The sequence below is a fragment of the Rosa rugosa genome, chromosome 3, assembly GCF_958449725.1.
Source record: "Rosa rugosa chromosome 3, drRosRugo1.1, whole genome shotgun sequence".
Classification (NCBI taxonomy): Eukaryota; Viridiplantae; Streptophyta; class Magnoliopsida; order Rosales; family Rosaceae; genus Rosa; species Rosa rugosa.
Genome location: NC_084822.1, coordinates 9,870,100 through 9,884,191, shown reverse-complemented (window position 1 = coordinate 9,884,191; position 14,092 = coordinate 9,870,100). Strand labels below are relative to the sequence as shown.

General features: G+C 39.0%; 2 protein-coding genes across 7 annotated transcripts; both read right to left on the bottom strand.

The window, feature by feature from the left end:
- Positions 1-380: 380 nt before the first annotated feature.
- On the bottom strand, positions 381-10,051 carry LOC133741272 (cold-regulated protein 28-like). 6 transcript variants are annotated; one of them, XR_009861776.1, is made up of 8 exons: positions 9,732-10,051; positions 8,882-8,991; positions 8,499-8,696; positions 8,163-8,400; positions 6,908-7,017; positions 6,583-6,768; positions 786-840; positions 381-665 (listed from the first exon to the last, which is right to left on the bottom strand). XR_009861776.1 is itself a non-coding variant. In XM_062169204.1 (7 exons), the coding sequence occupies exons 1-6, from the start codon at positions 10,027-10,029 to the stop codon at positions 6,622-6,624; spliced, it is 1,101 nt and encodes a 366-aa protein (XP_062025188.1). In that variant the 5' UTR covers positions 10,030-10,051; the 3' UTR covers positions 5,647-6,108; positions 6,583-6,621. The 6 variants fall into 6 exon arrangements, 5 of the variants coding, with proteins under 5 accessions (XP_062025188.1, XP_062025187.1, XP_062025189.1 ...); XM_062169204.1 differs by lacking the exons at positions 381-665; positions 786-840 and adding an exon at positions 5,647-6,108; XM_062169203.1 differs by lacking the exons at positions 381-665; positions 786-840 and having other exon boundaries at positions 6,153-6,768.
- A 644-nt stretch (positions 10,052-10,695) lies between these two features.
- On the bottom strand, positions 10,696-11,504 carry LOC133740953 (uncharacterized). The gene is made up of 2 exons (XM_062168888.1): positions 11,165-11,504; positions 10,696-11,069 (listed from the first exon to the last, which is right to left on the bottom strand). The coding sequence occupies exons 1-2, from the start codon at positions 11,457-11,459 to the stop codon at positions 10,975-10,977; spliced, it is 390 nt and encodes a 129-aa protein (XP_062024872.1). The 5' UTR covers positions 11,460-11,504; the 3' UTR covers positions 10,696-10,974.
- Positions 11,505-14,092: the final 2,588 nt, after the last annotated feature.

The window sequence follows — 14,092 nt, the reverse complement described above, 5'->3', positions numbered from 1 at the left end:
TAGGGCTGGGCTCGGGTCGGCCCGGCTCGATTTTGGGCCCAACCCGAGTTTGACCCGTTTCAGTCGGTTGGGCAAAAAACTGGGTCGACAACTGTTTCTAAATGGAGCAGGCTGAAATACAGTGGGCCGAAAATTCAGTTCGAGTTCGGTCTGAGTTGGGCTTTTCTTTAAATTTATTTACGGCCCAATTTTTCCACATCAATAACTCAATCAAAAACAATACCCTGCCCAGAAGCAAGCAAAGATCCATGATCCATTTAGCCAAAATTAACTGGAAACAACCTAAACAATTAAAACACAAGGCTGAACTTTTAATACAAGATTTTATGCAGTCTAGAAATGCAGAAACCTAGTTCAAAAGTTCATTACAGAGCTTCACAAATCATAAAGGAAAGTCCAATACATCACAAAGTCCAGAAACAGTTAATCACTTAGTTCATTACAGACCGAAATTGAACAATAAAAGAGTTTCAAACTTTAAATAAAGTTCTTGATCTCCAAAACTAAAAAAAGTTCATAAAAGCATAGATATGCAGACCTACAAGTCTGCAACCAACACCAAAACAGCATGCCCTGCCGCCAACACCAAAGATCCAAAACAGCATGCCCCTCGTGAGTTCGACCCATCAATCACTCTTCACCATCAACTGTTGTTACGGCAGATCCTACAAATCAAAATAACAACATATTCAAAACAGTTTACTTAAAAGAGCAACATATTCACAACACAGAAAATAGTCAAACAACAAACTAATTTTATAATAAACAAAATGAAGGAAAGTTACCTAATTCAAGCTTTTCAAGCTCACCGTGCAGCTCCAACTCCGACTTAGTCGGCTCCTTGTAACAGCAACATAAAGTCATAAACTGAAATGAATTTCTACAAATATATTTCAAGTCATCACTGTAATAGCAACATAAAGTCATAAATCTAAAAAAACAGCAAATCCCAAATCTTTTAATCAACTAACCAAGTAGAACACAGCAAGTCCTAAACCTGAAATTGAAACCCATAACGTGAACAACAAAACAACAAGTCATCATCATTAAATCGAACAAGAACAGCAACTGACTGATGCATATATCAAACTTTTTAATCAACTAACCAAGCAGAACACAACATGAATCGAAAAATGACCCAGATTATGAACAACAAAACAACAAGTCATCATATGTAAATTGAACAAGAACAACAAACATTATCCCTCACAAAACTCAAAGCATTATCTCAAACTCGAAACCCTAATTTCATATATGAATTGAACAAGAACAGAAAACAGCCAAATATTATCCCAGATCAAACTCTTAGCACCCTAATTTCATATATCGAAACATAAAACAAAAAAAATTGAATCAAAACGCCTAATATCACTACCGAGTCCATCTGCATCAAAGCAGTTTGAGAAGTCGAACCCCAATCCAAATTCAAGATGAGAAGAGATGTAGGGAGAGATGAGAAGATTTTTGCTAGATGTGTAGGGAAAGAGAGAGCGTAGGGAGAGTAGAGAGAAAAGTCGAAAGCGGCGAGGTGTGAGTGAATGACTGAATGAGATGGTGGGTCGCATTAGGTTAGGGTTTTTGGTGATCAGGTAAGGTCAAGCACACATGAAACCTCCTTTCAACCAATGATAATTCGACACCTATTAAAATTAAATAAAAAATAAAAAGTTATATTAAATTCGCCCGGTTCGGTTTATTCCGGTCGGTGCAGAGAAAGAACCCGGTTCTGGCCCGGTTCGATCCGGTCCGGTCCGGTTTATTGCATTTCTCTTCACTATTTCTTCCGGTTCGGTCACGGAAACCTATTTTCCTGCCCGGATCGGCCGGTTTTCCACCCCCGGTTCGGTTTCTGCCCGGCCCTAAGAATTAGTCCTCCCCACAGCTAGGCTCAACCAGGGCTTTTTTAGTGACACCCCATCTACCTCATCCCGCTTCTAGTGCCTAGTATTCTCAGCCACCATAACTTGGTCCGACTCCACTTGCTGCACAATCTCCTTACTGCCAGAATTCGATGACTGTCCCTGATCCAGTTCGCTTTGCTCAGTCATCAGTCACCACTTGTACTTCTCCAGCCTCTATCCCAACACTAGCATGGTCTGTGCCCGAGTTTTTACCGCCAGTAGCACTACGATCCGACACAGACCAGATGTGGATATCTCTACAAGTTCGGACCTGTGTCACCGACGTTCCAGCAAACCTAGCTAGGCTAGGAGTTTCCCCAGTTTGCACTTGAGCCCTAAAAACCAACGATGGCCCTAGCGTTGGTGCAGCATCCACCCTGGCTAACATATGCTCCAGGTTCCAGCGGGCTGGCGGTGTTGTGTTGTTCAGAATGTCTGACAGCGGTGGTCCCACGTAAGGGAGTCCAACATGAGTTAGTAGCCCACACTCCGGGCATCTGCCATATAATTTTTTAAAGAAGAAGTCCAAGTCAGTCAACCACCACCCCATCTTCTACTGTAAAACTATGGTGTAGCACTACCAGTTGAAGCAGGTCAATCTCAACCCCTAATCCGGATTCTTCCGGCATCAAATTCAGTCGTATCCTTATCTAGATATCGACCCAAAGCACATCCCAATCTTTAAAGGCATTGATTAGAATGAAACGCTGGAGGAAGGCCCTGGACTTTAATCCAGAAAGTAAGTGACGAGAGTAAGACAGCCATAAGATCCCCCACACCGTCATACGGTGCTAACACAAGCGAGGCCCTATCAAAACCTCATGGCCCTCCTCGAAGTATACGGTTGCGATAAGAGGAGTCAGTCAAGGTGAAAAGGAAATGATCCCTGTGCGCCTGTGCCTTATACTGGCCATTAAGTCGCCATGCACGGCGGAACATGCCCATGAATGAGCGCTTGTTAATAGTGTTCTAAAAAACTGTCTGGGCACCCGCTTAGGCGCTGGGCATGGAGTGACCGCCCCGATTTTAGGCTAGGCGACAAATGAAATCGGGTTGGATTTCGGCGAGCGCTTAGGCGAGATAGGCGGGCATTAGGCGGCCTGGGAGTTGGGCGGGGCGCTAGGCGGCTTACACTTCTACTTCTCAAGACAGAAATTCCTGGAATTCAGTTATTGTAAACCGGAGCGGTAGCTCTGTCAAAACTCTCCGAGCCTTTCCGTCAATGCGAAAGCTCTCTATGAGACCCTGATCCTCCTTTTCTTGTGCCATCAAATCATGCTTGACTCTGTTAAATCTTTACTCCGACATGCAAGCTCACTAGCAGGCCTTGACAGATTTAGAAAATTGAAGTTAAAGATTAGGTGGATGAAGGGATCGCGCGTAAGGAGAAATGGAGAATCAATTATGAGTGAATTACTAGATTTCAGCCAATTCACAAACATGATTGAGATTTGCAATTTGCCGAATTGAAAGTTAAGGACTTAGGGTTCTTAATGGAAAATTGGGGATTTTCTGAGCTTGGCTGCAGATGAGATAGAGGACGTCTTTGACTCATTTGTTGGGTTTTAATAGATTATAGGATAGTATGTGACCAAGTCTATAATAGCACTTATAGACTTGCATAGAGTCCCAATAAATAGGTGACATCTATTATATTTTTTTCTAATTAATAATAAAAATGATTATTAAGTTCATAAACATTATTATTTATCTATTTTATGTCATAAAAATAATTAAAAAAAATTTAAAAATAAAAACCAAAATAAAAAGGAAAAATGATCATTTATCCAATTTTGGGGTTAATTAACCCCATTTACCCAAACACTCTAAGAAATTGCCCACTACACAACAGTTTTTATTTTTAAACCCCACTTACCCAAAACTCTGAGTTGGACCTGTTTTCTTCATATTTTTGGACTGTTTTGCCATTTTTTAATTGTCAAAGCTGAAAATTGAAACAGAAAGAGACTTAGAGAGAGAAACTCCCCGATTATAGAGAGAGAAGCTCTGCCATTTTAGAGAGAGAGAGGAGCTGTGCAATTTCTGGAGTGAGAGGAGCTTTGCAAATTTGAGAGAGAGAGAGAGAGGAGCTCTGCGATTTTGAGAAGAGAGAGACACTGTGTGATTTCCGAATAGAGGAGCTCTGCGATTTCTAGAGAGAGAAGCTCTGCGATTTCTAGATAGAGAGAGGAGTTGTGCTGTGATTATCACCATAGACCGAGATCGAGCTCTTGTTTGTGTTCCTCCTTCATTGCGGTTTGATTCTTTTCTTCATCGATCACTAAATTTTTGATTTTAGCTCGGTTTAATTTGAATTTCTAGGTCTTTTTGTGTACATTGCGTTAGTTTTGAATTGCTTTGTTAACTTCGAACTGATTTTGGTGAATTTGAGCTTCGTGTTAAGTTTGAACTGGTTTTTTGACTTTGATCTTCGTTTCGTTTCATATTTGTTGATTCTGTTTGTTCTGAAACAGTTAGATTTCATATTTTCTAGTTCTAACGAAATATTAGTTGTGTTCAGAGCAATTTATTACTGTTTCTGAAGTGTTTTTTTTTGTAGTTCTGGCCATATTATTGGGGGGCAATAATCTGCCTTAATTGTTGTTTACTGATCTTTTACTTTTTGTTCAGAGCAATTTGTTACATTTTCTGAAATGTTTTGGTAGTTCTGACTACATTATTGGGGGGTAATAATGTGTCTTAATTTTTATGAAGTCTCTATAATTGTGTTCAGTGATATTTTCATTTGTGTTTAAAGACTGCTTCTAATGTGTTTTGGTAGTTCTGACTATATTATTGGGGGGCAATAATTTGTTTATTGCGGGGCAATAATATATTTGTTTTGTTATTTTTTGCAGGAATATGGGTGATCCTTTGGTTGTTAGGTGCATTTATTCTTGCAAAGAGGCCACCCGGGAGGCCTAGCGTGAAGCGATTCAAGTCAAGTGGAGAGTGTGAAAAGAAAGCCAATTCGTTGTGGTCGTTGTGGCAAAATGGGCACTCATAACCTGATTATTTGGGGACTTAAATTCACCAAGTATTGAATTTGAATACCTGTACTTTTGTAAACAAATTTAAAACCAAACTGAGTTACTTCTGACCATTCTATAAAAAAATTATTGGGGGAGGCAATAAACTTTTTATGACCCCCCAATAAACCTAACTATTTTGGTTAATGAATCCAGCAGCATTTTGTTGAAAGGACCTGTAATTAACCACAGTTAAGAAATTATTGGGAGGCAATAATCTGTCTATTGCCCCCCAATAGACCACCCCAAAAATCACTAGTTTCTACCATTGACAGAGTAGTGTCCTTTAATAAACAGCGCAGTGATTATTGCCCCCCAATAGACATATTATTGGGTGGCAATAATCTTTTTTCTTTATTGGGGGGACAGACGACGCCGGCGATTTCTCTCGGATCGATCGGAACTGTGAAATTGCAGGTGCGAAATCGCCGAACCTTGAAGCTCCAGAATCGATTGGGTTTGGAACAGAGAGGTTGATGATGGAGTCGGACTTCGCGACGGATCGAAGGAACTTGAGGAGCGAGCGGAGGTCGCAGACTCGGAGGAACGAGAACTTGGCACGGACCAGATCGCCAACGGCGGTGGCCAGTGAGTCTGATTCGGATTCCCGCGAGGGCTTGGGTGTGATTCACTCGGTCCATTGAGAGAGAGTGTCTGGAATGAGAGAGAGGCTGAGGGGAGTCGAGAGAAAGAGAGAGAGAGAGAGAGAGAGAGTATGAGGGCAATACTGTCAATAGATGTTAGATTGAGTAAATGGGGTTAAAAAACTCTTAGTGAAGCAAGTGGGCAATTTTTAAACTAAAATTGGGTAAGGTCACAACCCCAAATAAAAAACCACCTAGTCCCCGCCTAGGCCCCTAGGCGCTAGTCCTCGAGTCACCGTCCGACTAACGCCTAACGTTTTTTAAAACCTTGCTTGTTAAACACTCGGGCCGTCAGCAGCTTTCCAAACAAATACCGCAGACCCTTCGCTTTTGGTCGTCGGAGGTCCACAGGTTTCCGTCCATCCACCAGCTGCAGCAACGCTGCAAGGCAGACAACCATCTCATCCACAGCATCCTTAGCAAAGCAGTCTAGGGTTTCGCAGAAACTCGAGTTTTCCTCTCACTCTATGCTTGCAGTGCTTGGCTAGGGTGTTAATTTGTTTCTCCTTACTGTTTTTGCAACTTACTCTCCACCTGACATGTTTTATTCAAACAATATTTTTGAATACCCCCTATCATGAATATGAATAAATAAATAAATTAAATAATAATATATTGTTACACCCCCAGATCTCTCACAGATTACTGCAAAAATTTGAGGAAGATGTGGAACAGAACATGATTGGCATCCCATGACATCCACACAATTCCAAACCACCAAAAAATTGCACCTACATATGTTCTACAAATTATAAAAAGAGCACTTCCTACTTGAAACGAAACTAAAACAAAACTGGGAAGTGATGGCAAATGACAAAGAAACCTATCTTAAAAGCTACTACTATTTATCAACTAAATCTACTCCATATATCCAATCCACCATCATAGATCATTTGCACAATAGATACATATCTCTTCCATATAGTCTTTCGATAGCATTACGGCAAATAGTAGAGAATGGAAAGAATAAGGACTATCTCCAATTTCTTTCTATCTATCAGTATCTACCTGTTAAACTTCAGTACTGAGTTGCAATTCAACTGCCCGCTAAGAATCAGTGAAGATAGAATTTGGACAGATGAAGCTCTCACGGTGCTCTAATAGCAACTGATGATGCCCCTGTTCTTCCCTTCCGGAGGGAGCATTATGGGCCATCGAAACCTCCTTTGTATCAAAATTTCCCAATGGCACAAGCTGGAAAAAAGAACATACCAGAGAATTAACAAAAATGATTACCCCAACAACCAAGACTGAAAAATAATCACGTTATCTGAACTATGTGTGATAAGTGAGGCAATGAAATTATTCTTTTGGTGGTAATCATGGACATTACTTGATCATTGCTGGAAGAGTTGGGTGAAGCCCTTTTAAGCCTTTTTGGTATGAATTCACAGTTTAGCTTCCCTCTGTTGTCCTCAACCACAAAGTTCTGACCCGAAACTTCTGTGAAGAGACAAAGATTAGAAAAAAAAAAAAAATTAAGAGAACAAAATACGAGTATAAAATAAAGCACATGATGGTGTAATTGTCAACAAGCTGTGCACCAAATTAAACAATATGCTGCTTAACAGTGTCTCAGTCACAACCACCAGACAGGGTTTGATAAGTTTTTACGAAAAAAAAAAAAAAAAATTCCATTGGAGAACAAACAATTAAAGGGCGCATGTTTTCATATCTGTTAAATAATGTGAGACCAGAGGTGCCCAGGCAAAAGTGAATAAAAGAAGGGGGAAAAAACAAAATTAAGAACTATAATCTTATTCCCTCAAAAAAAAAAAAAAAAAAAAAATGGAAGTATAATCTTATTGAATCAAAAGAAAAATTACACAAAACTAGACAAGAAATCTACTGAGAAGAACTCCTATAAACACCAACAAAAACACTAGGCAGTGGAGAAAACCAACCTAAAAAGAAACAGCATTAACTAACTGCTGCAAATCAATATTAAGTGAATAGCAAAAACAAGATATTTCTAAAACATAGAGAAAACATATCCCATAAAGATGCCCAAAAGCGAACTCATCCGCCTTTTACATTGTCAAAAGTTCTTTTGTTCCTCTCCATCTAGATGACCCGAAACACTACAGTATACCACATCTCCCCAGAACTAACCCCTTCGTTCTTCCTTGAAACTTAACTTTCACATGATAACTTGAACAAAAGTAAAATCAGTTATTAATTTATTAAAATCTACCATTTTTGAGAAAAACCAAAACCATACAGAGAAAGTAATGGAACTATATATATCTATATAATTATGTAACCATAGCCTCACCTTAAGGCACTTACCAATTACCAGACACTTAATAATTCTAGGGCGAGTGGAAAGATATATGCTAAGTTCCCCAATAGGTACAGTAGGTGGGTTTAAGTTGAAATGGAGCAAGTCCAGGGCATCTCTATCCATGATACTATATCCAAATAAACCTCCTACTTTTGTGTATGTACATAGGCTGGAGGGGTTTGCATGTTGCATGAAGAAATTTACAAAACATGGAAGCAAATGTGGAAGAAATGATCTCAAGTATAAGAAAATGAAGGGACAAACTTGCGCAGACAAGGGAAGTTAGTCAGAGACTGAGAGTTACCTGCAGCACTGCCAACTGAATCCTGATGACATGCAGGGTTCTGCTCGGAAGTTCTTGCGATTACACCCGAGTGTTCTGAGGTCCGTTTCCTTCTTAGGTGGGTCCCCTTATAACAAGACGCTATATGATCCATCCGGGGCCTTTCCATAGTAACGTTAGAATCAGCGGTGCTTTCCAGCAGAGTTTCATTCCTTGGAGAGATGATCTTCTGAGAACGCCTATCTCGAACAACAATGAACTGCAAACAATTCAAGAAGATAAGAAATACAGGAAGAACGGAAATAAATAAGATTACCAACAAACCAACATGCTCACAAAGAAAATAGATATATATACCAGATTTAACTCCCTGACCTGGTCAGAAGAATTATAAGTCTTGAAAGGCAACTCTTTTGACGGATGTATCCCCTGAACATACTTTTGTGGATGGCAGTCCCACAAATGCCTGGAATGGTACAATTTATTTACAAATGATGTTTCTAAGGAATTTATATACGATCTGTGCTTCTCATCTGTCCACTCTGTGGATGTGCCCTGAAATGGAATATCACAATCAAGTAAACAAAAGGAAGAATGGAGCTTAATTCAGATAGTAAGGAATATTTCAACAGTTAAAGTAAAAGAAAATCATAAAAGAAACTTTTCCAAGATTTATTTTTTTAATTTGAAAATTTGCAATCAAGTTCATAATAGTCAATTGTAGAAGGTGCCGACCACACCTTTTTCTTTTTCATATTATTCACAGGCAAGCAGATGGAAGAGGTGTTTTGGCTCAAGCAAATAGCAAAAAAAATGCTAGGCTTGTGGCTTATAAGGTATAGACTAGAACCTGCAGTGAGGAATTGTATAACATAAATTACTGAAAGAGAAAAACTATTAATAATAATGATCTCAGTAGAGAGTGAGGGAGATACTTGGACGTCTATATGAAGCTAAATTCCTAATTACAGTGCGTGCATGAATCAGGAACTAAGACGCAAGTCATGAAAAACTTCAAGCATTGGGGACAAGCGACCTCCAGCAAATCCCAACTAAAAGATTGTTTGCCTCCACTGGTTGGTAAAACCAAGGAAATATCCATGAAGCAATCAACTGAACAAGCACTGGAATTAGGGTTGCACTGGAGTTGGTGCTCATCACAATTCTGGACTCATAATCCCACACGAAATTCAATTTTGAACTCGAATTCCCTTGCATAAAATTGAAAACTCAACAAAAGAATCAACAAAAAACCATGTTCACCACTCTCTGAATCCACAGCTTCCAAAAATATCTTCATCACCATTATTTCCACAAATTCATACACAAATATCACCATTTATTCCTCAAACAACGTTACACAATCAGAGAGATGAGATCTCCTTTTTCAGTGCAGCATTTTCTTCTAAAACACTTATTTAATATTTATAAACAAACAGGCCGAAACAAAATTAGATTTGATTCCAAAAAAAAAAAAAAAAAAAAAAAAAACTGACATGCAAATCACCGAGCGCCATCATAGGATTCAGAACACAATGGATGGAAGAAAAAATAAAGTTCAGAACGGAAAACTGAAAATCAATATATTACCGGTGTTGCATGCGCGCAAGTCCGAAGAGGAACGAAGGAGGACGACGCCGGGTTGGAGCCGCCGGTCCGAGTCAACTCGCTCCTGAACTCGGGATCCGAATTCGGCGGAGGAATATGCTCTTCCATTGCGATTTTCGGTTCTCTGATCAGAAAATGCAAAACGGTGCGTTTTGGAAACGTGCTCCTGAGCTTTTGGTAAGGATGAAGAAGAAGAAAAAAGACCCAGAGAGGTCGTGAAGAAGGAGAAGAATGGGAGAGGGACTTTTTGTTTTTGGGGAGCCAATGAAAGGATCCACATTGGCGACCCTTTTCCACGTGTCGACCGGTGCCACGTCGTCTCTACGAAATATCTTGGTCCGAGATCATGCCAGATATTTTCTAAATCCTTTGGAAAGGATGGGAGGGAGGGAGAGTGTCTCTCACGCGCGGGTGTATTGGGATATTTTGTTTCTCTTTGATTGTCTGCTTGCGTGTGCAGAGAGGATAAGCATGAGACTGCAGTCGGCGGCAGACACGTAATGCGAGACAGAGAGCCCGAAAGGGAAAGATCTGAGGAATTAACGATAAGTGACGGACGCGTGGTTCCCCGTTAGGTGAAATATCAATTTTGCCCGTCCGTTCAGGTAGTAAATGAAGAAGGTTCCGAATTCTGATATTTTCAAAAACCCTGATTTTTTTTCTTTTTGGTTACAGAAAGCCCTGATATTTTTCAATAAAAAATAAAAGATCCTGATATTTTCAAATAAGAAAAAAATATCCATGATATTTTTGGAACAGAAATGACAAAAAATCAAAATCAACTGACGTGTCGAGAGTGTCAGAATCATAAAATAGCACAAATCTGAAGTGTCATCGTTTCTTACGTTTGTTCTGTCAACAACAATAACAAAAGTATTTTAGGCATATGTCTAAAAAAATGCATATTCCTGTCCTTTGAGCCAAATTAATGACAAGACACAAGGCATTCAATGGGAAGGAATAAAGTAGGATAAATTCAATTGTTGAAATTTTCACAAGAACAAATACAAGTGTTTGCTTACAAAAGCAATGTTGGAGCTAAAAGTATAGTCTTTCTGGTGTATGATAATTTCTACCAAATATAAATCAGCGTATTCTCAAAAAAAAATATATATATATAAATCAGCGTTACAGTTTCTCTTTCCTTTACAATGAGAACAAGAAAAGCTTTACAATTTGTCATAATTAATCTGAAATTAGTAACAGAAGATCAAATAGTGTATTGTTATCTTCCGGAAGAAGATGATTGCCGAACCGCACAGGCAACCAATTGCGCCCACTGCTTTAACCTCATCTTCACCACCTCCGCATCATCCCCTTCTGAAAACAAACACACAAATAAATCAATGAATCAAAGATGAAAGACCCTTGAGAATTCGGATCAAGAAAAAAAAAATTCAATCTTGTTAACCAACCTGTTGATACGCTTTTATTGAACTGCTGCTTGTTTAAAGCATGGTAAGCCTCCAATGCAGGTAAGGTGTGGCAGAGTTTGGGGTCGATTTCTGGTGAATCAAACCCGAATCCCAGCTCAATGCAGGCTTTCAGTTCCTCCAAGTCATCGTCTGAAACGCTTTTGCTGCGGCGGTTGAGACTCCGCATGCCCCAATTGCTCTTCTGACGCTGCCATGTCTCCTCACGGAGTATGTCCGGCGACCAGGAGTTCTGCTTGTAGAGAGGTCGAGGCGGTGGTGCGCGAGGGTCTGACATGAAGCCGCCACTAATGTAGACCGTGTCGTCGATTTCCTAGTAAGTATTAGGTGTAAAACCATAGTTACATGCTCACAACATATGCACAACAATCATAATAGGATTAAGGCTTACCTTCAGCAATCACTGTCATGGATTCCATCTTATGCAGCTGCTAAACACGATCACTGAATATGGTCTTCTGTTACTTACCAACTTGCTTCTCAATGGACAGAACTTATGCAATAGTCGTGGTAGTAATCAGGGACCAATTCATCTGTATATATATGAGACTTAAACCTCAAGAAGCTTCCCATTAAAGCATTCCTTGTCGGTTTAGGTTTCACTATTAGATTCCTAATGTATCACAACTTATAGCCTTTCTTGTCGACTAAGCAATGGATTACTATCCTTAATGAATTGATACACTATTCATTAAGTTACTAGTATTGATTTACTGTTTGTATCCATGTTAAACTAGGATTGATATTAAGCTAATCATCAATTACTTTATGATGATATGTGTTATGTCCATATTTGATCTTACAATCTCCCCCTTGGACTCACACATATCATGCTCGATGATTTGCACCAGAGAACATCAAAACCTACTTAACTTACTGAAGTGCGCGCCAGATAACAAACTCAAATCGAAAATCCATTCCAACATGGTCAGATCACAGTTACTTATGTAGAGCAAGAACCAGTATACATTTTAACAAAAATGCAGAGTTTCAAAACCACTAACACAAGCTTCTGCAATCTACATATGTTCAACCAGAAGTGATACAATATATGTTAATGTGTATCAACAAGTAAACATATATTAGGTCCTACTTTATGTTTCTAAAACCAGAAACTCAAGCAAATTTACTGAACACTGATGGCTTAAAAAATATTGCTTGAACCTTAACATCATGCTTCACATGATTTAAGTCATCTGATAGCAAGTATGATATTCAAAACAAGATGATAATTTCCAAAATAAAACAATAAAGCTGCAGCAAAATCATAACTGGAAATACCTCAAAAGTTTATTGATAATAATAAAATCTGTCATTACAAACAAGTTGTGATAAATAAAGTCAAAAGACCACAACTAAAAAATACAAGAACTCAAAAACCTTAGAAATTTAAATTGCTCCAACTGGATTAACTCTCTACTGAACCTAAGCATCTAGACTAGCTAAAACTCCAATGTTGGCTGTATGCTTCTGGAATGCTGCTACTGACAATGCCTTGGTGAAGGGGTCTGCTAGCTGTGAATTCGTGTCAATGCTCAAAACAGCTATCTCACCATGCTTAACCCTTTCTCTAACACTGTAATACTTTAAATCAATATGCTTAGAATTATTTGATCTTTTACTGTTCTTGCTAAAGAAAACTGCAGCTTCATTATCGCAATAAATCACAAGTGTGTCTGCCACAATGTGACTTAACACTTTGGTCTGCATCAAGAAATTCCTGATCCAAAGTCCTTCACACACAGTTTCATATACTGCAATAAATTCAGCTTGCATGGTGGAGGTTGAAACTAGAGTTTGCTTCATGGTTTTCCAAGCAACTGCACCTCCTGCTAGCATGTACACGTATCCACAAGTTGACTTCTTGGAGTCTGGATAATTCCCTGCGAAATCAGAATCTGAAAATCCAACGAGGTTCAGATCCTCCACTTGCCTATAAACTAGCATGTGACTTTTAGTTTTCTGCAGGTATCTCAACACTTTCTTCCCAGCTACCCAATGTTCATGGCTTGGATTAGACTGAAATCTTGATAAAATCCCTACTGCAAAAGACAAGTCTGGCCTAGTGCAGACTTGTGCATACATGAGACTTCCTACAAGTCTAGCATAAGGCTTTGACTCCATATTTTCTTTCACAACATCACTTTTGGAACTTTGCTTCTTGGTTAGTTTATCTCCTTTGGACATGGGGACTTCTCCAGTTGCACACTTCTCCATACCAAATCTCTTCAAAACTTTGGTAATATAATTCTGTTGAGACAAACCAAGTAGTCTCTGTGCTCTATCTCTTTTAATCTCAATGCCTAGTACATAGGATGCTTCTCCTAAGTCTTTCATGTCAAAATTCTTTGACAGAAAGCTCTTGGTGTCTTTAAGCAGTTTAATGTTACTGCTAGCCAAAAGTATATCATCAACATAAAGTACTAGGAAAATAAAATTGTTCCCAACTGTCTTCAAGTAAACACACTCATCAACAAGATTCTCTGTAAATCCAAAAGTAGAAATCACAGAATCAAATTTCTTGTACCACTGTCTAGAAGCTTGTTTAAGGCCATAAATTGATTTTCTTAACCTGCATACTAAGTTTTCACTTCCAGCTTGCACAAAACCTTCTGGCTGCTTCATATAAATCACTTCATCTAGTTCACCATTCAAAAAGGCTGTCTTAACATCCATTTGGTGTAGCTCCATATCAAAGTGAGCAACTAAAGCCATGATTATTCTAAATGAGTCTTTTGTAGAAACTGGAGAAAAAGTCTCAGTAAAGTCAATGCCCTCCTTCTGTGTAAAACCCTTGGCAACTAATCTTGCTTTATGTCTCTCTATATTGCCATTTGCATCTCTTTTGGTTTTGAAAACCCATTTACAACCTATAGGTTTCTGATTTGGGTCAGGTTCAACTAATTCCCA